General features: G+C 45.8%; 1 protein-coding gene across 1 annotated transcript in view; it reads left to right on the forward strand.

The window, feature by feature from the left end:
* Positions 1 to 27,669, forward strand: part of PARD6A (par-6 family cell polarity regulator alpha) — a 185,937-nt gene that overhangs the window by 106,033 nt on the left and 52,235 nt on the right. Inside the window, exon 3 of the mRNA XM_069217560.1 lies at positions 13,159 to 13,230. Within this exon, the coding sequence (XP_069073661.1) occupies positions 13,159 to 13,230 (72 nt within the window). The remainder of the gene's footprint in view (positions 1 to 13,158; positions 13,231 to 27,669) is intronic.

The raw sequence follows: 27,669 nt of genomic DNA on the forward strand, positions 1-27,669 counted from the left end.
GTTTCTCTGAACTTCATCCTTTACTGTTCAGTGGTTAAGCCATAACCTTCAAGGAGTGCATTCTTAAGAACTGTAAAATTATTGGCATCACGTTCCTTAACAGTAAGGAGCCTATCCATATCCTTTCCACTGAAAGATAGCCATAGGATAGCAGCCCACTGCCTTTGAGGGACTTCCTGTACAACACAGGCCCTCTCAAGTGCAGCAAACCACTTGTTAATGTCATCCCCCTCCTTGTAAGGGGGAACTATCTTGTGCAGATTCCTAGAATCATGCTCTTTTGCAGGATGACTATTTGGAATACTGCTGCTGCCACCATGGGGTCCTAACCCCAACCTCTGCCTTTCTTTTTCTAAGTCAAATGCTTGTCTATCTAAATCCAGCTGTTGCTTCTTGAGCTTCAGCCTGGATTCTTCCACTCTCAATTTATTGAGCTCCCTTTCTAACATTCTGTCTTCAGGGAGGGTGGGTTGGGCATGCCTTGACACAGAAGAATGGCGAGAATAAACAGAGGGAGACCTGTCCCTAACAGATGGCACTCTAACATTCTGGCCTACAGAAGTAACACTCCTATTGTGATGTGAAGTCACATTAGTACCAGCCATGCTAGGTGGCCTGCTAATGGGCAGGTTGGGAAGGTTCCCTCCCAAATCTTTCACTGGGGGTGCCCCAGAATCAGAGTGGGAACCATCAGCTAATTTCTCACCTGAAGTGCCAACTAAGGTCTTATCTTGTTCAATGAGAATATTAACTAACAGTTGTCTTGAGGGATTCTTCCCTACCCCTAAACCTCTATCTAAGCAGAGACTCCTTGCTTCCTTCCAGCTAAGGTTGTCATAAGCTATGCTGGCCAGATCAAGAGTTTGGCCTGTACCAGACATGATAGACAAGAGTTTTAAGGGACAGAAAAAGAAAGAAAAGGTTTCAGAACTTTTTAAAGAACAGAAAAACTTTTAAAACTTTTAAAGAACTTTTTGAATGTTTTAGAGGTACTTTTCAGCACTTAGAAAAAGAGTAAGAGAAGAAAAGCAAAACTTTTTGGTTAGGTGTACATACACTGAACTTGTTTTGTATATTTTTCTCTTATGAAAAGTACAATATGACAAAGTGGTAAGTAGTTGCAAGTACTTATCCCACCGCTGTACAACCAATGTAGGAGGCTGGACTGGCTTGTAGTGGGTACCAAGGGGTACTTACACCTTGCACCAGGCCCAGGTATCCCTTATTAGTGTAGAGGGGTGTCTAGCAGCTTAGGCTGATAGAAAAGGTAGCTTAGCAGAGCAGCTTAAGCTGAACTAGGAGACAAGTGAAGCTCCTACAGTACCACTAGTGTCACATGCACAATATCATAAGAAAACACAATACACAGATATACTAAAAATAAAGGTACTTTATTTTTATGACAATATGCCAAAGTATCTCAGTGAGTACCCTCAGTATGAGGATAGCAAATATACACAAGATATATGTACACAATACCAAAATTATGCAGTAATAGCAATAGAAAACAGTGCAAGCAATGTACAGTCACAATAGATTGCAATGGGAGCACATAGGTATAGGGGCAACACAAACCATATACTGTAGAAGTGGAATGCGAACCACGAATGGACCCCAAACCTATGTGAGCTTGTAGAGGGTCGCTGGGACTGTAAGAAAACAGTGAGGGTTAGAAAAATAGCCCACCCCAAGATCCTGAAAAGTGGGTGCAAAGTGCACCTAAGTTCCCCAAAGAGCACAGAAGTCGTGATAGGGGAATTCTGCAAGGAAGACCAACACCAGCAATGCAACAACGATGGATTTCCTGACGAGAGTACCTGTGGAACAAGGGGACCAAGCCCAAAAGTCACGAGCAAGTCGGGAGTGGGCAGATGCCCAGGAAATGCCAGCTGTGGGTGCAAATTAGCTGCCACTGGATGGTAGAAGCTGTGGATTCTGCAAGAACGACAAGGGCTAGAAATTTCCCCTTTGGAGGATGGATGTCCCACGTCGTGAAGAGTCGTGCAGAGGTGTTTCCGTGCAGAAAGACTGCAAACAAGCCTTGCTAGCTGCAAGGATCGCAGTTAGGGTTTTTGGATGCTGCTGTGGCCCAGGAGGGACCAAGATGTCGCCAATTGCGTGAGGGGACAGAGGGGGCGCCCAGCAAGAGAAGGAGCCCTCTCAGAAGCAAGCAGCACCCGCAGAAGTGCCGGAACAGGCACTACGAAGTGGAGTGAACTGGAGCTCACCCGAAGTCACAAAAGAGGGTCCCACGACGCCAGAGGACAACTCAGGAGGTCGTGCACTGCAGGTTAGAGTGCCGGGGACCCAGGCTTGGCTGTGCACAAAGGAAATCCTGGAAGAATGCACAGGAGCCGATGTAGCAGCAAAACATGCGGTTCCCAGCAATGCAGTCTAGCGTGGGGAGGCAAGGACTTACCTCCACCAAATTTGGACTGAAGAGTCACTGGACTGTGGGAGTCACTTGGACAGAGTTGCTGAGTTCAAGGGACCTTGCTCGTCGTGCTGAGAGGAGACCCAGAGGACCAGTGATGCAGTTCTTTGGTGCCTGCGGTTGCAGGGGGGAGATTCCGTCGACCCACGGGAGATTTCTTCTGAGCTTCTAGTGCAGAGAGGAGGCAGACTACCCCCACAGCATGTACCACCCAGAAAACAGTCGAGAAGGCGGCAGGATCAGCGTTACAAGGTCGCAGTAGTCGTCTTTGCTACTTTGTTGCAGTTTTGCAGGCTTCCAGCGCGGTCAACAGTCGATTCCTTGGCAGGAGGTGAAGAGAGAGATGCAGAGGAACTCTGATGAGCTCTTGCATTCGTTATCTAAAGAATTCCCCAAAGCAGAGACCCTAAATAGCCAGAAAAGGAGGTTTGGCTACCTAGGAGAGAGGATAGGCTAGCAACACCTGAAGGAGCCTATCAGAAGGAGTCTCTGACGTCACCTGCTGGCACTGGCCACTCAGAGCAGTCCAGTGTGCCAGCAGCACCTCTGTTTCCAAGATGGCAGAGGTCTGGAGCACACTGGAGGAGCTCTGGGCACCTCCCAGGGGAGGTGCAGGTCAGGGGAGTGGTCACTCCCCTTTCCTTTGTCCAGTTTCGCGCCAGAGCAGAGCTGGGGGATCCCTGAACCGGTGTAGACTGGCTTATGCAGAGATGGGCACCATCTGTGCCCATCAAAGCATTTCCAGAGGCTGGGAGAGGCTACTCCTCCCCAGCCCTGACACCTTTTTCCAAAGGGAGAGGGTGTAACACCCTCTCTCTGAGGAAGTCCTTTGTTCTGCCTTCCTGGGCCAAGCCTGGCTGGACCCCAGGAGGGCAGAAACCTGTCTGAGGGGTTGGCAGCAGCAGCAGCTGCAGTGAAACCCCAGGAAAGGTAGTTTGGCAGTACCCGGGTCTGAGCTAGAGACTCGGGGGATCATGGAATTGTCTCCCCAATGCCAGAATGGCATTGGTGTGACAATTCCATGATCTTAGACATGTTACATGGCCATGTTCGGAGTTACCATTGTGACGCTATACATATGTCGTGACATATGTATAGTGCACGCGTGTAATGGTGTCCCCGCACTCACAAAGTCCGGGGAATTTGCCCTGAACAATGTGGGAGCACCTTGGCTAGTGCCAGGGTGCCCACACACTAAGTAACTTAGCACCCAACCTTTACCAGGTAAAGGTTAGACATATAGGTGACTTATAAGTTACTTAAGTGCAGTGGTAAATGGCTGTGAAATAACGTGTACGTTATTTCACTCAGGCTGCACTGGCAGGCCTGTGTAAGAATTGTCAGATCTCCCTATGGGTGGCACAAGAAATGCTGCGGCCCATAGGGATCTCCCGGAACCCCAATACCCTGGGTACCTCAGTACCATATACTAGGGAATTATAAGCGTGTTCCAGTAAGCCAATGTAAATTGGTGAAATTGGTCACTAGTCTGTTAGTGACAATTTGAAAGAAATGAGAGAGCATAACCACTGAGGTTCTGGATAGCAGAGCCTCAGTGAGACAGTTAGTCATAACACAGGTAACACATACAGGGCACACTTATGAGCACTGGGGCCCTGGCTGGCAGGGTCCCAGTGACACATAAAACTAAAACAACATATATACAGTGAAATATGGGGGTAACATGCCAGGCAAGATGGTACTTTCCTACACCTCAGATTCCTCCAAGTCTCCTGGAGAGAGATATCCAGAGTAACCAAAGCCACATCTTCAACACCTCTCCCGCTCTGCATTCCCAGCCCTCCATCATTAGCCTAAGGACCCCAGCTCACATAGCTTTACAGTAGGAAATGGATGTATCTCCGCTGTATCTTCATTCTCAGCTAAACAACTGAATTGTGTTCTGGGAGGCCTATCTGCTCTTGGTTTGTCTGAGTAACTCCACCCTCATGGCTCCACTGAACACAAACCTTACATTTTGTCTACAAAACTCCAGAGTATGTTTCTTTCAATGAGAAAAATTCTCCTTTGATGGTGTTATTTCTGTCCTCGCCACTCTGGATTTTTAGGAGTTACAACAATTCGTTCTGTTTCTTTTTCATATAAACATTTCCAACCAGTGAAAGACATAGACCCCCTCAGGACTAAATAAAACCAAAATTATAGGAGGTCTGTTTGTTCTAAACTCACACACTCCAGTTCCTGTACAGAAATGTTGTAATCTGACTCGTTCACTTTCCTCGTGACTTTGTCAATCCCAGATAGTGGTCCTACAATCACACCAAACTCTACAGGAGTTAGGGGAGACCAAATGTATGTGATGTCATCCGCTGCTGCTTCTAAGCCAGTGCATCCCTGTTGATGGCTTTAACCAGTTATAATCATGAATTATACACCGGGCAGTGCTCCTGTAGGTATATCACGTCTTGCTGCCTGCTTAACACTCTGGGATATAGCAACATAAGCACAAGTTAGTCCCCAGACATATTGTCGCTACCAAGCCAATGAATGGAGTCTTGATCCAAGCCTTATCCTGTTTGGCACCCAGATCGCTGTCTGTGCTTGAACTTCATCCCGCTTCCGGTGCAGTAGCTGCATCTTCATCTCTAGTTCACTAATCAGGAGACCTATAAATGACAACAAAGACACATGTTTGTACATAACCTTGCGTCAGATTGCCATCAGTATGCCAAAACTTGCCTCAAGTACGAGTGGTCAACACATCCTGGTGGCTATGGCTGATTCATCCATATCCTAACCCCACCATGTCACTCTTGCCTAAATACTTATACTTCCAATTCAAATAGGTCTGTGTCCAGCCTCGCTGGTGCCTTTCTTCAAGTGACCCTCCATTTATCAAAATCCCACCATCCAGATTTATTCAATTAGCGGTAATGTACTACATGTCCAAGCCTCTTGTGAGCATTGCCCCTGTTAGGAGTGGGGAAGGGGATTCAGCAAAAGGAGAGAAAACCCCATTGGGTTTGAGGATCAGTTCCCTGGGAGGATGTTTCAGTTCTTGGACTTCTTGTAATGTGCTATTTGCACATTTATTTAGGACCTCTAGCTCTAGGTGCAGGTATACACCGAACAATTGTAGGGCCAAAACATCTCCTGCCAAAATATTTAGCACAAGTAAATATGAACCCTAGAGAAATGTTGAAAGGCTTAATAGAGGGTTTTGGTCCATGTCAAATACAAATATCGGCCCAGACTATTGCAGTATCACTTCTTTATGAAACTTGAGTGGGCTTTTTACCACAGTGATATCCCCTTGGGGATGAGTGTTGTGCTCAGTAAATACCCAAATACAAATAGTTATGTGTGTTAGATATTTTGAGAGGAGAGTTTTTTCAATCTATGTTTTTGAGCCTGTGTCTCTGCTGTCTGTTTTTGCCTTGTTTGCGTTTTAGGTTGAGTGCACAAGCGTTCTGGCCTGTTGTAATCTATCTGTGGGCTTCTAACCACACCCACTGCACACCCATCACTATCACTCATTCATGGACTCGCCTTTCAAAAATCCTTTGTTATCATTGGTAAATGCTTTACGTTTGTCCCTCCTTGTGGTAGTTTTGTTACCGCCTGGCCATTGACCCAGTTATTTGGATAATTGCACGTTTGCCGATACGTTTGACTGCAAACGAACTTCTTTTTCCTTTTGTGTCTCTCCTTCATGCTCACGCTCATGACGTCCGTGGCCCTTTCAATCATCTCACTTATGTCAACTGTTTTAACTTATTATTTCCAATTTGTGTGGCAAGAAAAGTTCAGTTAGGAATTTACAACGATAATAGCTCTAACTCAAGCAAACGCGAGACCCATTGCATTGCAAATGCTTGTTTCACGTTACCACTACTGGCAGTGGCCGGGCATCGCCTAGACCCGAGGCTCTTCCACTTGCAGCAGTGCGCTGCCGTCCGCACTACCCCGCGGTTCACGTCTCACTCGCCTGGGCAGCAGCTCAATTACCTCCATCAAGTCCCCGGCCCACATCATCCCTTTTAATGCGGCCGTTAAGTGCTCCACGGGACCTGTGTGTCCGGACATAATCTGCTCTTGCCTCGTGTTTGCCAAACGCATGGCTTTCTTAGCATACGCCCCTGACGTGTTCGTGGCCTCCAAGTCAGATTCGAATCCGAGCAGGGTCTGCCCTGCCCTTCATCCTTCAAAGATCGAAAAACATTAACATCAGTAGACACAATGGCAAAACGTGGAAGCGGGCAGTATGTTAAACGGGGTTATTGCTAGGTCTGAGTCAGGGGAGAGTACTGGTCTCGCTTTGCTGATTCCTCGGGAGTCTGAGTACCTCACTGGCAGCCCCCCTCTTCCTGTTTTCTGAAGCCCAGGGCTCTAGGCTTTCGGTCTAGTCTACCTTCTGTTCTTCAAGTCCGTTTAAAGTCCACATCGTTTTCCTTGCCACGTCTGCTCTTATGTGCTTCTGCAGCCTTCGAGTATTGTGTGTCTGTATGTCGAGTTCAAATATATCGGCCTTCAAACAAATCATCGCCACAACAGCGACTTCCATACTATTGTCAAGGTAAGTCTGCCTGGTTAAGCATAGCTTTACTATGAGGGTTCAGTGGCAAAATCTGGGCTATTTTTTGTCATGTCCTGTCTTCTCCTGTCCAACATTTGTATGGTAATATCAGTTCTAGTGTTCGCGTCAGTGGAGCTACACTGAAAGGGGTTAGTAAGAAGTTTCCGGCACGTGTGTTACACGTAGGACACACCCTACCAGGAGCAGTGATCACTCTTGTCTACCACGTCACACCTCCCACAGGACAGGGACACCACAACACAAAAATAGCAGGCACGGGACAACAAAAGACAGGACGTGATATCATCAGTATTGTTATTCGTGTTGGGTATGTTTGTAAGTCAGTATAATGTAGTTTACGTTTTTCCTGTGGTCATGCACTTCTCAGTTTGAGTCTGTTATATGATAGTTTCCAAATACTCTTCAGGTGTGCTTGGAATATTATGTGTCATTACTCGTTTGTGCTTATTACGGTCAAGTAGTTCCTGCCTTGTATCTGCAAGTCCCGTTGTGAGGATAGAAATGCACGTTTAATGCAGTGGTACAAGTGGTTTACATACCAGTCTATTGGTGTTTTGCTGTGTTTGATTATTGGTGATGTATCAGTATGTAACCCTCTTGGCCAATGTTTATTGTGCTATATGCTGAACTGGCACTCTTTGCTGTGTTCGATCCATCGCTGATTCAGGTATTTTTTCTGTTTCTTGTTTTGCCATTTTTATGGTTATTGTATTTTTCTGATCCTGGCCTCAAGTTATACTTTTTGATTGGCGCCACATATCCGCACAGAAGCTGTTGAATGTGTTCTTTGCTCTTAATTTTTTTGTAGGAGAGTGCCAGGTAAATGATATTCAGTCCCTAAGTCGTGCATTACTATTAGTGGATTGTGGATTGCGTGGTACATTTCCATAACTGGGTAGACAAAGGTGTACTTTTTGTGATTCTTTTGTGGATCGGTGTCATACGCTTCTAGTCTAGGCCTGTAAGTCATGCACCACAGGGTAGTGGAGTGTTGGTAAGGGCAGGAAGGGTCTCCACATCCTATTCTACTTGTGCTTGGTCAAGTGTGATTTTCTTTCTGGCTGTCCTGAAGTAGCGCGTCTGGTGTTTTGGGCAGGGCTCATAGTTGTGTGTCACACCGAGTGGTTACCAGCCACAAACCAGTTTGGGGGATTTATGTGGTGCCTTGCTTATTTGGTGTTTTCTAATGTACCCAGTGTCCAGCATTAGATGTGCTGAGCAGGTATTGACCATCCAGGATGCCAGCTGTACATTTATGTTTATTGTGTGTCTTTTTAATATACCACAGAGGGTGGTGGCGTATATTTGGGCATTTGGGCATGCTTTTTGCACTTGATAGCTGTCATATAAATACATCTGAAAATGGTTGGGGTGCAATAGTATTGTGAATTGGATTTCATTCTGTTAGTTTGTTGGTGTATATCTGTGTGTGAGCGTTACCAGTCTAAATAGGTGTTGATTGATGTGCTTGTATGCACTGCACTTTCTAGGTATTTGGCATTTTTGGGAGTAAGAGAGAGAAGGAATCAACAGGTATATGATAGTGGGACACTGCTTAATTTAACCCGGCACTGTTTTTAGAGACCCAGTACTTATTTTTCATCATGAGATTTGACCCAGAGCAAGATAGAGAAAAACACAAAAATATGCCAGAAGAGAAAGACGGAAACCAGTGGCAAAGGGAGGAAGCAAGTAAGAAAAGAATCTGTAAGACGGAGATAAAAAGGAAAGGAGCATATGTAAGTGAATGAACGAGGCATGAGTGTGAATCAAGACTACGCAGACTTGGTAATTGGCAATCCTGACATTTGACACCGCTGGCCACGGGTTCTGAGAAACCTTTGGACTCCATAACTTATTATTTTACAAATCAAGCCCTGAAGTGGGATGACCAGGAATGTCAGATGGGGGTTCCTTCCTCAAAATAAAAGGAATAATGGTACAAAACATCTAAAAAGTGTTTTCTTTGTTCCATGGTGAAAGGGTCGAGGTAACAGTCTTATTGTTATGTGGTTGTTAATCGGTTCTTTATTTTCACATTGGTCCTACATTCATAATATTCTCTGTGTCTGTTTTCTCGACTCCTTGTTATCTGAAGTAAATATTATAGACTTATATCCCACCGTTGCGGGGTGTATCGGCAGGCAGCAGACCTTTAATGGCCGGTATAGCTCAGCTATGGAGGGCTATAAGGCTATTAGAACATACCACCCCTAGATGGCAGAATGTTTTAACAAATAAAACAAAGGCCTTAGCGGAGGGGGTTGAAATCCACCTGGTCTCTGTAAGGCCTTTGTTCACAGCATCAGCCGTGAAAGGGAAACTTGATATGTTGGAGCTCCGGGCTTCTACCTGCCATTAGAAGCATGGAGCTACTCCATTGTCTCTAGAAAACATTCCAGTGTTCTAATAATGTAGCCTTAGAGCTTGTCGTAGTGGGCTATTCCAGCTATTGAAGGCCTGCCCCATCGTTAAAGGCTGGAGCCGAAGGGGAGGGCCTTTAACAAGGGAGTGGGTTTTTAATGGCCAGTTTAGCCCAGCTACGAAGAGCTATAAGGCTATTAGAATATTCGGCCCGTAGAGGGCAAAATGTTCTAATAAATAAAACAAAGGCCTCACAGAGCCCGAGGGGACTGAAATCCCCTTGGCTCCATGAGGCCTTTGTTCAAAGCTGTTGCTGTGAACAAAGAACACTGGAACGTTGAGGCTCCGGACTTTTACCAGCCATTAAAAGCCCGGAGCATTCTATTGTTTCCAGTGGATCTCCTAACATTGCAATGTTCTATTATTTATTCATTTGTCCTCTCAAATATACTAATCTGGGATCTGAGTTCTAATGCAAATATGCCCTCTGTCATCAGGCTATGTATTGTGGGTTATTTGAGTCAAACAGATAAGAATATGTGGGACAAAGTTACCGAAGGAAAAGCAGTGTCCTATCCCAGAGCAATAGCACTGCCATATCTCTCGACCTTATTAAGTTTCAATCACTTTATTCAATTGTTTTTAACATATGCAGGTATCACAGAGTGTAAGTTGTAGTTATTGACAAATTTAACTCCACACCCCTGCACAACATTCTCCCTGCTATAGCCCACCCCCACATCCATACATCTTTGGACTATATATTTATCTGTTGTAAGCATCACATAATTCCAAAGAAACGGGCACCGATCTCTACTAAGAGTCACCATCCATTAAAGTCTTCTTCAGGCAGCATGTGTGCCGTCAATCATCTGGGGCAGGAAATATTGTTATTGCCTCATGGTGGGAAGCTAAGAACTGGTCCCCATATTTTCCAAAACTGTTTTTCATTCTCCTCCATTTGATATGGTAATTTCTTCTAAAGTTTTAAAAGTCGCGTATCGCATCTTGGTATTTCTGTTTTGCCCACAATGGTGGCCGCAAGTAATAAGAAGGAAATCGTTTTCCTCTTAATGCCTTGTAGCCGTGCACACGTTCTGAGAAGGCCACTTTTATAATCGCCAAAGGGCAACTAGCCAGGTCTGCTCCACTAATGGAGCATATTCCTCCAATACCTTCCACCAGTGTAGAGTTAAATCTAGGCAGGCCCATAGAATGTGTGTAGGTTAGCGTTCCTAATTCACCACAACCTCTCCATTACGTTTGACCTCGTATTATCAAATCTCTGTAAACAAACTGATGTGTAATATCAGCCATATTTATTACTTTATATAGTATTTCTTCCCCTAAGCATATTGAGCAAAATTATTTTGTGTCAGCAGTATGCGTCCCCATTGGTCTTTGTCTTTAGTGAAGTCCAGTTGTTTCTTTCATCCTTTTCAGGGAAGGCAAACCCTCTCAGCTCCTTAGTTGTATGAAGATCTTGAAAATAAATGTTATTGTTCGTGAATCAGCAGTTTCTCAAAGAATTTCAATGAACATGTGTCCCCTCTAACCTTAGGTTTCATTACCAAATAGCACACTTGTAAATAACAGAATCTTTCTTCCTCTCAGAGGCCAAATTCCTCTATAAGATGGTTAACCAATGACCTGTCACCAAGGTCAAAAATCTTGGCTATATAATCCTGAGGAAAATTGGTATTTCCCAAACATGGGAGTGAAGGGCGATGCCTAGGAGGGAAGACTCCTCATGACGCCCTTTTCATCCCACTATAAGCTGGTTTTCGCCACAGGAAAGATATGAAGAATTGTTTCTCTCTGTCGTCCATGAAACCATGCAAGGCCCTACACTGATCTGTCCGAAAGCGTGTGATCAATGTATCACCACTCTTTTATTGTCTCTCTGTGGGACCATTCCTGCAAGACTGTAGGCGTGGCGCCTGATAGTATCTAAATAGATGGGGTACTCGCAAGCCTCTTTGTGAAGTTTCCTCTGCGCCCTTTTCCATTGTCACATACTGTTTGAACACAGGTCTTGCACCCTCTGGGTGTCTGCATTTGGACGACCCAAGAAATATTGTGAGTGCGCCAAACGGAGAAGTCCACCTTAAATGCATGTATTACTTTTTTAAATCTCCCTCTTCCTTATTAATTTGAGAAACTGAGAGGCCCTGTGTGTCTTAGAATATGCAGGGTCAGGAAGAGTAGGGTAATCAGAAAAGGGTAAAAACGTCTCGTCGGTTAATGAAAAGGAGCGGTTCCATTTTTATCTTGGAGCTCTTTGGTCTCCGTCTGATAACGGATGGAGTGACAAAAGTTTGACAATTTGTCAATATTATTAAAGAATCAACTATTTTACTTAGTTGATCCCCAGCACCAAATTTGAAATGGATAGTTTAAAAAATTCTTCGACTATCATCGGGAAGAGAGTGTTCAGAATTAAACTGAAGTAAACGTAAATGCACCACAAATTCCTTCAAATGTGTACAGTTTGGTAACATAAAAAGGCATCATTTGATTTTGGTCTGAATGAACCACCTTGCTCACCACATGGATCAGTCATCCGCTGTGCTATTCTGAACATCTTGGGACACAGAGAGGCTTTGTTTGACAGCTTTGGTCTTATTATCGAGAACCCAAACACGAGACTGACTTGCTTTCCAAAGCCAAAGTGTTGTAACCTGTGGCTGGCACAGGGGTCAACAGGGTTCATGTGTCTTATGAGGTCTTTAGTGTTAAATTGCCCAATTGTGCAATGGTACAAGCCATAAAGGTGGAAGTCAATTTGGAGTCCTAAAATTGTATCATGATGACCCTTACTCTATGATCTTGGCGTAAACAGTTAACTCCCTCAAATTCAAAGTGTCTAGCTATTGTATAAATTAAATAATTAGTAATGAAATAGGGTGGACAAGGATGTTAAGAAACTAACTGTGTTTGATGGCCAGCTACATCAACATTAAAGGAATATAACGAAAGAGGTTTGTGGAGTAAAGGACCAGGGATCTTAGTTTCCTCGCTTTAAAGAACTCTACCTATTATCTGAGAGGACAGGACAGTATTTAACAGTGCGTCTATTTTATGCAATTACCAAACCCAGTAATACGAAATGAATTAATACAATTTGAAATAGGGCTCAACCGTTCATATGTTTGTTGGAATGGAGTAAAATCAGTTTTAGATTGCATGAGGAATTGTAGTTGCGGTCTCAGGATGCTTGTACCAGTTTGCCATATATCTGATGTTCAAATATTCTATCTTTAAAGTGTCATCTGTTAAAAACTGTTTTAATTAAATACAAGATTTATGCCCATATGGATGCAATAAGGATTTTATTGGCAATACAGTTATTAGATGTGATTTGTGCGGTGTTTAGATTTTTTAGTAGTGTAATTGCTTTGCAAATTTTTATTGTTTATAACGAATGAATGTATATGAAATATTGTGTTATTGTTTAAAAGGCCATTCTATTAATAAACAACTGTATTACTACTTCTGCTTGCACAACACCAAGGCAGCACCTACGCAACCATTAGTAGCTAACCCCCTTTGTTAATCTGTCCTAACATTGTACGTCTCTTCAGTCTTAATTGTAAACAACCATTTTCCTTGTATCACTGTTATTCATTGGTTGCATCTGTGTCTCACATGATTTAATATGCAAAATCTAGTTACCTTGTGACTTTATTCTGTGAATTTAACGCCCTCGTACTTTCAAAAGATCCAGCTCTTATGGGCCTTTTTGCTTGTATGCCATATTATACCCGAGTTCTAACTGTCTTTTCTGTTATTTTTTATGCAGACATCCCAAGAGCAGTAAAGTGGCAAATGAAAGACCGGTGTAACGTCCCAGCCCGTCAGGGCTCCTTAGAACGTGAGTCTTTCGTGGATGTGGGTATTTTCTGCTTTATGAAACTCATGATGTGCGTGGGGGATACCAGTCCTCGTTCCCAGGGAGTGGGGTGTGGTAAAGCAGCTTCCATCAGAGTTAGGACATGGAGATCAGACTCATTTACAGATCTCTCCTGTTATGGGGGCACCTCATCCTTCTCTGATCCCTATGTACAGTTCAATGGGTATATTAGCTCCTCCTCCAAATTAGGCTTCCTCTACTGACAGTTATTTGGAAATACGAATGTATCTTCTATCTGAAACAATCTGATGGAAATTTGAACCTCCCTTCTGAATTGGTATCATTCTTTTAACAACCAGTTTCCTCCTTTGTGATCACTACCATCTGCATATGAGCTCCCAAGCCTCTCTTATGAATTCACTTCAGCACGAGATCTGATCTTGCTTGCCCTTCCTGCCACATCTGAGATACTGTCTTGCCCCTTGCATTGGACCTATGAGCACACCCTGCATACTCTTCTTTAAAATATGAGCTCCTCCTTTTCCCTGCTTTCATCCGTACTTCTTTTGGACGTCTCGAAGAGCTAGCTTTTGGACACAGGTGCTCTACTGGCACCTGTCCTCCTTTGGATATAAAATGCCTGATTTAGAGTTTGACTGACAGCACTCTGTGAACATGTAACTGATCTCCTGTCCGCCTTATTACAAGCACAATAGGATATAATGCATTTGTAATAGGTGGATAGGAAATCCATCACGTTTGTGACAGAATAACCTCATCTGTCAAACCTCAAATCAGGCCCAAAATCTTCCTTCCTCGCACCTTCTACTGGTCATATACAAGCCTCTCGTCCCACTCCTGCATGGACAAAGACTCTCCCTGCCTCCTCCTCCTCCCTTGAACATACAAAACTCCTCCCTTTCCTTTAATTATATCCATCCTCCTCCTTCCCTTTCTTTGGACCTATGAAATGACCAAATTCCACATAAATGCTCAGAGATGAAGTATGCAATAATGGGTAGGTTACAAGTCTCAACCACCAACGAAGCCTTCTCACCATTCCAACCTGTCAAGGTCAGTAAATTAAGTATCATTCAATGATTTAATAGTAACACCTGTTAATCACAGCACTTAGAAACACAAGTGATACAAAAAAAATAATCAATTTTTATGAGCAATCCGAGCCTCCCCTTTCTCTTGGTCGCATGAACTTCCTCTATTGCTTTCTTTTTTGACATATATGAAATTCCCTCCTAATCCTGCCTCTAGACATATGAGCTCCCCCTTCACCATCCCTCATTTAGGTACAGGAGCTTCCCTCCTTTCACAAACCTACCAACTCACATGGTGCCACCATGTTTCACATGATTTTGGCTCCCTTCACACGGTCGCCTGGCGAGGAGCCAAATTCACACAGTGGCAGGGAAATTGAGCTGAAAACTACTGTAACCAGTGGATTCTAGCTCGATTTCCGAAGCAGTAAGCAGCTTATGTCCATTATGAGGTGTGAAAACACCCTTGGACATCGGCAACAGCCCCACCCTGCCTCACACGTTGAAATTCATTTGTAAATTGGTAGGTATGCTTTCACGTCCCTTGGACATGTGACCTGCCATTACCACTTTTCACCCCTTAAATATGAGTGACCCACTTATCTTGGTGAGCCTCTGAGCTCTCCCCTGCCCTCCCCTTCGAACATGTGACCATCAGCGCTTCACCCTTCCTTACATGTATAAGCCCCCCTTGGACACAACACCACTCACTCCTCTGTCTGCTTCTCTCCCCGCCCACCAATGTTTTGAGCCTACCTTCTCCCAGATTTTGTGTATCAGATAATTTGTCATTGTATGTGTTCTTCTGTGCTAATCTGGTTTAATAAAGGAATGTAGAAACTAAAAGTGTAGACGGCTGAGATGATCAGGCCTCAGAGTCCACTTATAATGCGCTCACTCGTGCAGTGGTGATGGGGGTCTACCACCCTTTCCAACTGTGCGGTCTGCTCTTCCCCCATAAAGGCAACAGACTCAACTTCATTGGGTTAGAATGTAGAAAATGTACTTCCCCAGAAACAAGGTGGTATAACAGCCACTGCAACCATTAACATTACACAGTCCAAAATGCACAGCAAACCTGAACACAAAATTGCATATATCCTATTTACATCCCCATTCGGGGACAGCAAAGTACAGAAAGACCAGGTGAGATAAAGTGACACATCAAACATTTTTGACAGCTCCATAGACCACATAGCGCACTGGTCCCTGCTGGGGTAACCCGTGACTCTTGGTCACACCCCCATTATCATCGGGGTACCCGAGGTAGGGCTAGAAGTGCAGGGCCACCAACAGGCCAGCCCCACACCCAACCAGCCTCACCCCTGAAAGGCTTCTCCCGAAGGAGGCACCCAACTGGGCAAACTAGTGCCCTTAAAAATCTGTGCCATTATTTGGCTATAGTAGGCCATGTTGGGATGGGTAGGTGTCAAAATTCAGTCAGCGGATCTTCGTATTTCAGCACATCAGGGGACAAAAGGGGGGCTACCAGGTGCCAGACTATTTTTAAAAGGTCTTATTCTGCCCCCTAGGTCGTATACCACAGGACCACTTCCGGTTATAACGACTTCCAGAGGCCACCACCCTACCAAGGTGAAGCCACTAATGATGCACAAACGGCAAGGGACATTCATAGCCATCAATCCACGTCTGCCACTCCCCGCCCATAGCAGGGAAACAGTTCCTCAGTGCGGTGGCTGAGAAGACGGCTTATAAATAATGTAGTTTAACGCAAACATGGCATTTGCTGGAGAGGTCTGAATAGAACATCACTGTGGCGACAAATTACTAGTCAGCCACTCCTTGAACTTTCATGCATTAATGATGTCTCGTCACACGGGGCCCCTTGTTTACATTGCAGACCGGTTGACCCTGCTGGGAAATGTTCACGTCTGCCACAGGAGATCCCTGCATGTAACCGAGACCGCTGGGAGATGCTTTCCACATGAATGTAAAGCGCTGTCAGGGCCCATATTAAACTAGGTTCAATTGCCCTTTTTAAGACACGATTAAAAACCTTTTTGACAAGGTTTTTAATTATAACATGCAGTCACGTTTCCCTTTCTGGGAGGATATAAGTGTTTTACAGTAAGGAATGTTATTTTGAGAAACATTTGTATACTTTGGATTGAAAGAGAACTTGTAAAACCTACATTTTTAATGGCTTCTATATATTTTACATTTATTCCAGAAGTAAGATTAAACCCTAACGTTATCGTATTATGGAATAGTCATGATGAGGAGGATCCCTTTAGGGGAAGGCGTTTGTAAGGAAGGACGAGTGGGCAATAAAAGGGTTTGAGAAATAGCATGTTTTGGGGTGATCTAGCATAGAGCAGTAAAAAATGGGTGGTGCGAAAGGGCAGTGATCGGGAAAGGAATCGTTTGTAGGATGGTCTTTATAGGAATTGACCTCTTGGGGTAAGATCTGGATGGGAACAGAGTTTAGAAAGGAACGACCTAGAACAGGACGGCTCTAAAAGGCTGAAAGGTCTAGGAGAGAAGAAGATCTAAGTAGGAAGTGGGTTGACTGTCAGAGATGTGAGAGAAGTGCAAAGGAACAGGGAGGAGACGTCAGTAGGTTATTACAAGACAGCTGAACCTTGTTTACTATGTGTTAAGTGCCAATGTTGTCATCATCCATGATCGCTTGAAAAATTGAGTGTTAGCGTGATGTTAAACACGCCCTAAGGCCTTACTTAGACTATGGCAGACTGGATGTTTTGTCACGCACGTGGTTTACGTTCCTTCAGCCATATTACAAGTGCATTATAAGTTATGACATTGTAATACAGTGGGAAGGACATCCCTCACATATTGACAGAGTCCTTAAGGTTGCAGCACCACACAAAGGGGAGTTAGAAGTGTCGTGTGTAAGTTTTGAGCTCAAAGAACACAATCAAGTAGAAGACTATGCATGCAACCACCCAAGGGAAAATCACGAAATGTGTGTTTTTTGTGAAAATTGCCTGTACTGTGCAGGTTAATATCACATGGCTTTCCTTTTGCTCATTGTACGCCGTTGTTCACTTGGCTCTAGGGCTGCACTCAGAAAGAGGCTGTGCTGCTTTCATGACATTCGTTGATCTGACTTGGTTCAGACTTGGGGTGTTTGGAGTGTCCGTGGCTCATCATGTCTGTGCACTGAAGATCTTGTTTTACACTATGTCCAGCATTGCTGTTTAGCTCTGTGCTCACGTTAACTTCCGGCGCAAAAATCCTCCAGCCACAAAAGTTGATCAGTACTATTTTCCGCACTGCTTTGCAGCGCATTGCACCCCTTTGCGTCATTAGTCCTCATGCTCTTCTCCTTAATTGATCAGCAGAAGAAATAGAATGTTTTTGTAAGCCTCTTGGGTGGCGACCGATTGCGAGAATCTATTTGGGGGCTTTAGAGTGGAGCAGGGATTTGCTCCTCCTACTTTCATAGTAATTTTTAGTTTGTCCTTTATGTTGCAAGATTGGAATAGGTAGATTGCCTAGTAGGTGATAAATTGTATTCATACTGTAGAACAACAAGTCACTCGTACAATTATAATGTGCTCTTGACACAGGTCCCTCTCTGTGAGAGGGTGCCCTGAGAGGCCAAAGACTGAATGGTAGGGACTCTAAAGCATAGTTCCCAATTCTCAGCTCTGAAAGCATAGTGGAATCTTGAGGACATGTGAGGAGTTTGGATGCGGTGTTTTAGGTCTTCCACCTTCTATGGCAGAGACGTTTTCAGAGGTGGCTGCCACAAATCTCAAGGGGCTGGCTTGGGGACAATAAAATAAAAAATGAAATTAAAAAAATTTACCTGTCCACCGCCACGGGCTGCCTCGCTCCTCTTCCCACCCGGTGGTGTTGGTGACACAGCAGTCCCTGCCCCACCAACACAGGCTCCCCACGCAATCCTGGCGCTGCTCTCATGCTATACGTAGCATGAAAACAGTGTCAGGACTGATATGAGCCGCTTGGTCTGCCGCACAGACAGTGCTCTGGAGTCTGCGCTGTTTCTCCAACTCGGCTGTGCAACATAGCCGAGTTGGAGAAACCTAAGTGTGCATGTCAGCTTGGCCGGCCTAGGGTGGCCGGCCAAACTGACATGCGCACTTAAGTGCACTCCAGTCCTCCTCCCTAGGCCCGGCCCCTCCTTCCACATGCTGGCTCAGCCAGCAGCTGAAAAATAAAACTTTAGTAAAATATTGTTTTATTTTTCAGCTGCTGGCTCTGAGCCAGTGAGTGGGGCGACGCTCCATCGCCATTGCGGAGGAGCCGCCCCAGGCACGTTTTAAGGCACGGGCAAAGTGGGCACTGGCCCAGGGACTTAACCTTGAGGGGGACCGCTGACAGAGACAGCTCTGTACGGTAGAGAGTCTTGCCCTAATGATCTTGAATGATTCTTAAACAGATTATTTTAAATACCGTTAACCTTTAATTTATTTTCAATGTGGGAATTTTGCAGAGCAATGTTGAGTTAATGTTTCATGCAATATCCATAAAAAGTTTTTTTAGATCAAAATAGAACATGATATGGGAGAAATAGGAAGGTGTCACAGAGACTATTTGCGGTACCATCAGTGAGCTTCTGTTTTGTTATATTATTGAAAACACACATCACTATTCCTGAATATTAAATGTTAAAATTGATTTTGGACGAGTGTGCCTGTGCATTGTCAGCGACCTGGCCAAAGATGGCCCCCAACAAAATCCTTAAGACGTCCCTGTTCTATGGCGCTACTGTAGTGTGTACTGGCACAGTGCACGGAGAATGTTCAGTGTACCCTCAGCGCTCATTCAGAGGGTACTGTGGAACAACTGGCACAGATGCGAGCCAAACGGGCAGTGCATGTGACAAGTACAATGCGGCTGTACTAGCAAGCGTTGTAAGTTTGAGCAGTTTGCCTTCATTGCTTCTTTTTATCCAGTCCACACGCAACCAGGGTACCACAGTCCTTCCTAATACACAGTGCACCCTTACAGTGAAGGTGAATACCCTTGAGAGTACCCCCACACAGTTAGTGCTTCCCCTTCCTTCTATTACACAGTGCAGCCCGGGGTTCTAATGCCTGGGCACCACACACAGCAAACGCACCCCATTCCTACTAGTACACAGAGCAGCCCAGAGTTCTAATGCCTGGACACCACACACAGCAAACGCACCCCATTCCTTCTAGGGGTTCTAATGCCTGGACACCACACACAGCAAACGCACCCCATTCCTTCTAATACACAGTGCAGCCCGGGGTTCTAATGCCTGGGCACCACACACAGCAAACACACCCCCTTCCTTCTATTACACAGTGCAGCCCGAGGTTCTAATGCCTGGGCACCACACACAGCAAACGCACCCCATTCCTTCTAGGGGTTCTAATGCCTGAACACCACACACAGCAAACGCACCCCATTCCTTCTAATACACAGTGCAGCCCGGGGTTCTAATGCCTGGACACCACACACAGTTAACGCACCCCATTCCTTCTAGGGGTTCTAATGCCTGGACACCACACACAGCAAACGCACCCCATTCCTTCTAATACACAGTGCAGCCCGGGGTTCTAATGCCTGGACACCACACACAGCTAACGCACCCCATTCCTTCTAGGGGTTCACACAGCAAACGCACCCCATTCCTTCTAGGGGTTCTAATGCCTGGACACACACACAGCAAACGCACCCCATTCCTTCTAATACACAGTGCAGCCCGGGGTTCTAATGCCTGGACACCACACACAGCTAACGCACCCCATTCCTTCTAGGGGTTCACACAGCAAACGCACCCCATTCCTTCTAGGGGTTCTAATGCCTGGACACCACACACCTCAAACGCACCCCATTCCTTCTAATACACAGTGCAGCCCGGGGTTCTAATGCCTGGACACCACACACAGCTAACGCACCCCATTCCTTCTAGGGGTTCTAATGCCTGGGCACCACACACAGCAAACGCACCCCATTCCTTCTAATACACAGTGCAGCCCGGGGTTTTAATGCCTGGACACCACACACAGCTAACGCACCCCATTCCTTCTAGGGGTTCTAATGCCTGGGCACCACACACAGCAAACGCACCCCATTCCTACTAGTACACAGAGCAGCCCAGGGTTCTAATGCCTGGACACCACACACAGCTACGCACCCCATTCCTTCTAGGGGTTCTAATGCCTGGACACAACACACAGCTGGTGCACCACATTCCTTCTATCACACAGAGCAGCCCCAGGTTCTAATGCCTGGACACCACATACAGATAACTTACCCATTCCTTCTGTTACACAGAGACACTCAGCTAACGCACCCCATTTCTTCTATTACACAGTGCAGCCCGGGGTTCTAAAATCCGGACACCTCACAGGCTAGTGCACCCCATTCCTTGCTATTGCACAGCACAGCGTGTGCCCCTTTCCTTTATATTACACAGAACACTTCAAGGTTCTAATGCCTGGACACCACACACGGCTAGTGCACCCCATTCCTTGCGCTTGCACTACACAGCTTGTGCACCTTTCTTTTATATTACACAGAGCAGCCCAGGGTTCTAATGCCAGGACACCACATTAGGCTAGTGCACCCCATGCCTTGCTATTACACAGCACAGCTTGTGCCCCTTTCCTTTATATTACACAGAACACCTCAGGGTTCTAATGCCTGGACACCACACACGGCTAGTGCACCCCATTCCTTGCGCTTGCACAGCTTGCGCACCTTTCCTTTATAGTACACAGAGCAGCTGAGGGTTCTAATGCCTGCACACCACACACGGCTAGTGCACCCCATTCTTTGCGCTTGCACAGCACAGCTTGTGCACCTTTCTTTTATATTACACAGAGCAGCCCAGGGTTCTAATGCCAGGACACCACACTAGGCTAGTGCACCCCATGCCTTGCTATTACACAGCACAGCTTGTGCCCCTTTCCTTTATATTACACAGAACACCTCAGGGTTCTAATGCCTGGACACCACACACGGCTAGTGCACCCCATTCCTTGCGCTTGCACAGCACAGCTTGTGCACCTTTCTTTTATATAACACAGAGCAGCTCAGGGTTCTAATGCCTGGACACCACACACGGTTAGTGCATCCCATTCCTTGCGATTGCACAGCTTGCGCACCTTTCCTTTATATTACACAGAGCAGCTCAGGGTTCTAATGCCTGGACACCACACACGGCTAGTGCACCCCATTCCTTGCGCTTGCACAGCACAGCTTGTGCACCTTTCTTTTATATTACACAGAGCAGCTCAGGGTTCTAATGCCTGGACACCACACACGGTTAGTGCACACCATTCCTTGCAATTGCACAGCTTGCGCACCTTTCCTTTATATTACACAGAGCAGCCCAGGGTTCTAATGGTGAGACACCACAAGGAGCTAGTGCAGCCCAGTCCATCTATTACACAGTGCAGCCCACAGTGTTGTCTTCAGGATTTTTGGGGCCTAGGGCTAGAACAAATCTGGCGGCCCTGTTCATAGCAAAATCAAATGTTCTTACCCACTTTTGTGTTACTTGTAGCCTGCATGATGCCAAACAAACTTTTGAAGACCGGTTTCGCAAAAAAAAAAAAAAAAAAAAAACAGCTAACATATATCTTCTTGGGGACTCCAAGAGTCCCTAGGCGGCACTGGGCAAAAAGAGACAAATGTAGAGGTAGGCTAGAGGTAGGCAGAGCGAGGAAGAGAGGTTCATATATAGAGAAAGACAGAGGTGAGAGAGAGGGAGATCACATTTACTTTCCCCAGGAGACTTCTAAAGGATGCGGCTCTTGGCATTTGCCCACTTTGCCTTAGAACATCTCTGGCAAAGCAGGGCGCTTATGCTGAGACACACGGCACACAGCTAGTGCACCACACTCCCTCTATTACACAGTGCAGCCCAGGGTCCTAATGCGCACACAGTCAGTGCAGCACTCTCCTTCCTAAGCTAGCCAGGAGCGCGCCTCTGCGGTCCCAGTGCCGAGTGCGGTTAGCGCACCCCTCTCCTTTCTAGTACACAGTGCACCCTAACAGCTTTAGTACTGAGAATCCCTACAGACACCGAGTGCAACTAACTCCTTGCGTTGACGTATTGCAGCCGGGAGTACAGGACTGAGACACCGCACTCAGCTTCTGCACCACTTTACTTCCTCAGCTTCCAGCTAGCCAGGAGCCCCGAGCTAGGAATAACACACATCTTTACTGGACACAGTAAATTAATGAATGAACGTCTATGTGTCGCCGGGCTCTGCTAAGTGATTCACCTCGATGTGCCTTTTAATAGGAACAGCAGGTTGGTTGAAGGGATATTGAAAACGTTGAATTTTTAGCTTTTTATGAAGAATTTGTTGTGCATGTTCTTCGGGGCGCACGAACGTGAATACCCGGAGACAAGGCCCCGCCCTTGGCACGTCCTGACCTCGCGGAGCCCCGTGAGGCCGCTTGGCTCGAGGGCCTCTAGTCGCACAAAGCGCCTTATCAGGCCCGGCAGAGGCTGACTCAGCAGGCCTTTCCTGGAAGGCGCCGCGCAGTGAGGAGCGAGGAACCTGTGGTGAGCGGGACAGTACCAGTGGCGTAACGAAGCTTCAGCGGGTCCCCCTGTAAAGTACCCTGAGGCCCCCGGGCCCAGTCAGGGGCTTGCCGCCTGTCTGTGCTGAGGGGCCCTCTGGAGCGCACCCATCTCCCCCCCCCCCCCCCACACCATGCAAAGCGCTAGTTCCGAGGGCCTTTGTTACGCCACTAAACTACGCAGAGGTTGGCTCTGAATTTTGAACATTTTAGGAAACTGCCAAAACACGCAGCCCGGCCTTTAAGGGGCATCCGCTGAAGCGCTCAATACGTTTTCAGCACTGGCTATTCTGCGATTCCATGGAGTACACGTTAAGCTCAATAGGAGACTTAGCCTCCACCTTTACACACGCCATAGCAGCAGTGTAACGAAACTTGAGACCTCCTCCCCCACCCTGCAAAGTACATGGAGGGGACCCCCTCCCTACTCACCCAGGAGCCCTCAGATCAAGGTATTGTGCTGAGGAGGGCCCCTGGAGCTCGCCACCCACCGCGGCACTGCGGGGCCTTTGTTACGCCACTGCGCCATAGTGCTACATTATCACTTCTTTGACTAAGGACATGAAACAGGATTGAGAGCTCGCGTGGCAAGAGGTGTGAAGGATCGTTTATAGAGTATTTCCCTGCAAGGTGGGCACTACCCAGGAGATGTGGATGTGCTCTGTGCTAGTTTTGAGACTTTGACCCCCACCCACCAGAGTTGGCCGAATTAAGAACATTCCAAAATAATTTACAGTAAAATGGCGTTGGATCCCGTCTGGATGGAAGTGCTAGTGAGTGTATGATCAACACTGTTGGTACCTAGAATCTAGCGCAGTGTAGTACACGAACCGTAATGCCTAAACTGTGGTTACACTTCAGACCAATTCGTTCCTTCACAAGGAACTGGGACTCTCTGTAATCTTCAAGATACATCGTTTTGTGCGTAACTATTCATATAGCTCTTAGTAACATCTGTTTTCGAAGCTCTCTCAATTTTGGCAGACAAGCAAATGAAAGGTGATTTTTCCAGGATTACCAAATCTGAATGAAAGTTGGATTAAACACTAGTCTTCAAGATAGTCAGTCATAAATGTAATTACTAGAGCAGTGGTTCTTCACCAGTGGTCTGCGAACCATTGGGGGTGCACAGCGCCTACTCAGAGGGAACAGCAACTGTTTAGAAAATAATTTTAGAAAATTAATAAAGTATATATACATAGACAGTGAAATGTCAAATTCAAAATTTTAAAAAGGTCTCGTACTCCTACCTTGATTCGTGAAAGCAGCGCAAGAACGTCAGGCAGGATCTAGTATGAACATTTGACAGTCTCAAGGCAGTGGAGTGCATCGACAAAAAAAGAGCATGCATTAAGTTAAAAAAAGGCAACGTGATATGTCAGAGTGTAGCATATCGCTTCGTCTTTTAACAATAAAACCAAATAGTGAAGGGCTCCATTCTTTCCATTAAAGCTAAAATATTTGTTGTTTATATTGTTTTTGGTTGTGAATTAAATAAAATATATCACAATTTGTTTTGCATATTCTTTTGAGTTTTCAAATTATTGAAATTGCTTAGGAAGGAGCCTCATCATTCCAGTGTTGTATCATAAGCTGTCCACAGCAGCCAAAAGCTTAAGAACCCCTGTGTTAGAGCATATTTCATCCATCTTTTAATACATATATATTTTCGCCAGTACAACATATGTTATACTATATTGTCCCCATTATAAAAAGATATGTCACACAGAACAAGCATTATTTCCTGTAATCGTGCAATTGACTCCAACCGATCTTATCAGGTCTGCAAATCCAAAATGTCCCCTCTCTGTGCATATTAAATAGACTTTCTAATCAGCAGTGATGAATCTCCTAAAAGATTAGGCATAATCTTCAAGAAAGGAGGATTTGTCTTCTACTGGAACTCTGGTTCACGGAGAACCAGTGTTTCAGATTCCTTTGCAGTGCAACGAATTAAAATATCTGAAAATTATATACGTTGTTACAAAAAGTTTCAAAATAACAAAAGTATCACCAGTTTATTTATGTCTCCGGTGAATGGAACCATTTTAACGCACAGGGATAGTAAATAGGCTTTGGATAGACCCCAATTGCTTTCTGTACCTTTGGAAACAATGCCTGTCTCTTGTATAGGTAGCTACTTAAAAAACATTTGTTACAACCTTTTTGTGGTGGAAAGATTCTGATTTGAACTATTAGTGTATACAATATTCCACCTCTGTGTAGAGGCAATGTATAGTCTATTTATCTCCTATACTACGCTAGACCCAGTGACCCAACTCCCAACCAGAGGTTGCCTGATCTGTTGTGTGCTTAAGCTAGGTTTTCACGCTCTGTGATGCAACTGCAAGACGACAGACGAACTCTGTATAAAACACATCAATAAGTAAGTGTGACCTGCAGACTCCAAGGGTGCAGGTCTCAAGTGGTGGGGTCTGACCTCCTAAATCCAAGATCAACTGAAACTCTCTGCTGTGTACGTGTCCTTTTGGGCGGTGTGCACAAATGCCGGGATCCTCAATGCAGATTTGAAAGATACACCTACAATCGCTCAAGGGGAATCCAGTGCTTCTCAAACACTCTCCCTTTGGTCCTCAGGATGACAATCCTGTGCCAATGACTGGTTAATAGTTTACCACAACTGGTTCCTCCGTGCGCTGCACAAGGCTGGGCCTAGAGATCTTCCAGAGCACTCATCCTCATCCACCCTCCCGGGTTGGTCCCTAGGCTTCCCGGAGCTCCCTGCGTAGCCCCATCCGATCGCCAGAGCACCCACTCTACATGCATGTCAGGTTCATTCACACCTACCAGCTCTGCCAATGAACAATGCCCAAGGTGACATAACTCACAGTGTTCTCACATATATCTTTGCAGGAAAAAATGCTAAAATTATATGAAGCAAGTGATTTTGGAAAACGTAAAATAGAAGTTTAATGCCTATTACTCGTCCTGTGAAAAACAGTGGGAAAAATGGTGGCTTCAAAAGAAACGCGGGGTGGAGGCTGCCTCGTTTAAGGAGCTCGCATCCTCAGCTCCCTTCTGCTGTGTCCAGCATCAGAAGGGGTCAGTGAGTCCTACACACACTCCTTATACACATCCAAGGCCCATGACAGTTATGGAAAGGAAGAAACCGATTTCGTCCGGAACATTAAGCACAAGGTAATAACGACAGTAAGTACCATGTAGCCGAACAGGTCCTGTTTCTGATTCTGGGTTAGTAATGTGGTTAGGCAAGGGCCTTGTACAAATGAAGCTGTAATTTCACAGAGCTCTGCGATTATACAATGCAAAAACCTGCAGCTCTTGGGGTCTGGGAGTGTGCTATTCCGGCAGCATGTCTCTGGGGATCCAGCAGAAGTCAAAGGCTGTAAAATCAAGCGTAGCCTCCCTCTGCGCAGCAGGATCTCGCAGAACAGTTCAGGCAGAGTTCTGTCTGATGTATTTGTTTGTGTGTTACAGCTCGGAGTGGGCGGTGTGATACTCTTGCTGCTATTGTGAAGAAAAGGGGTTGAGCATCACCTGGCCAGTGGCTGCTCCCGCCTAACATATCTCGGATCACCTAGGAAGGGGAACAATAGAAAGAAGGGGGTGCGCTGTCAGGTGACCCCTCGGTAATTAGACATATGCCTCACATGTCCAATGGAAAAGCCATCATTGTTGACAGCAACATTTCAAGAAAGCTGGAGTCACAGAGACTATAAAGACAACTGGCGAATAGGCGCATTCAAATAACTGAGCGCCTGATTTAGAGTTTGGCTGAGGGGGCTACTCTTTCACAAATGTGAAATATATTCCATCCGCAGTGTTACGATCTCCATGGGCTATTATGGGATCGTAACATGGTGTATTACGCAAACGTTTGTGATTCAGTAACCCCCTTCGCCAAACACTAAATCAAGCCCTAAATCTGCACCCAGGGTTCCAAAACAAGTAAGCTAGATTGTTGGCGTGGCCTGTTTAGCAGCAGGCACTCAGTTTTCCCGCCCTGTCTCTCCGCCTGCCACAAGCATGCGGTGTAACACATCACCCAGGGATGTTCTTTGCCAGGGCAAATCATTGTGATGGCCGAGAGCTGCAGGCATCACGGGTCCCCTCTCAGTGAAAGAATAACTATGATGGTGGCCTGCACTGGCTGCCCAGGCCTAGCTTGGCAGCTCCTCTTCTGCAACTGCGCTCTGCCTGGATGGCTTCCCAGAGCCACGGTAATAGCCAAGAGCTGCAAGCATTCCCGACCCCTGGGAGCAGCAGGTGAATATGACAGCATGTCAACTTGCACCGTTGACGGCCCTGGAGATCCCTGGTGCCCCCTCAGCACACCCAGTACACTGGCAATAAAGGAACATGTCCCTCACACGTCTTAGAGTTGAATTAGCATTAACTCTCAATGTGTCCACATTGAGATGTTCTGGATTCCACTAAGCTGGTGATGTTGTGCTGCAGATGTGGCTGTTGGGTGTTCACGTGTGAAGGTTTGGCCCTTGGAACAAAGTCTGCGCATGAGGTACTGTGTTTATTGTTCATGGGACAGGAGGCCGTGGCAGTCTGGCTGTGCAGAGTGGCTACGGAGTCCATGTGCACACACTTCTTATATCTATGGGCATTACACCAGGGTGAGTGAGATTTAGGTACCTGCAATGTGGCCCTGGGCTCTGTACGTGTTTTGGTAGGACGTTCGGGGCTGTATGTGAGTTGTAAGTCTGCTCTTGAAAAGATGTGGTTTTTGGGCCTCTTGAAGCATTGTTATGGGTATGGTGCCTGTCCGAACACGGCTTAGCTAGCGGGGCACAACTGTAGGTCTGTGCGTGTTCCAGTATGGTTGTGTACGTCGCACTGGCCGCAGTATCGAGATGTGCCCACTGCCTTTCCCACTATGGCTCTAGGTCTCTTT

Source organism: Pleurodeles waltl, chromosome 12, assembly GCF_031143425.1.
Source record: "Pleurodeles waltl isolate 20211129_DDA chromosome 12, aPleWal1.hap1.20221129, whole genome shotgun sequence".
NCBI lineage: Eukaryota > Metazoa > Chordata > Amphibia > Caudata > Salamandridae > Pleurodeles > Pleurodeles waltl.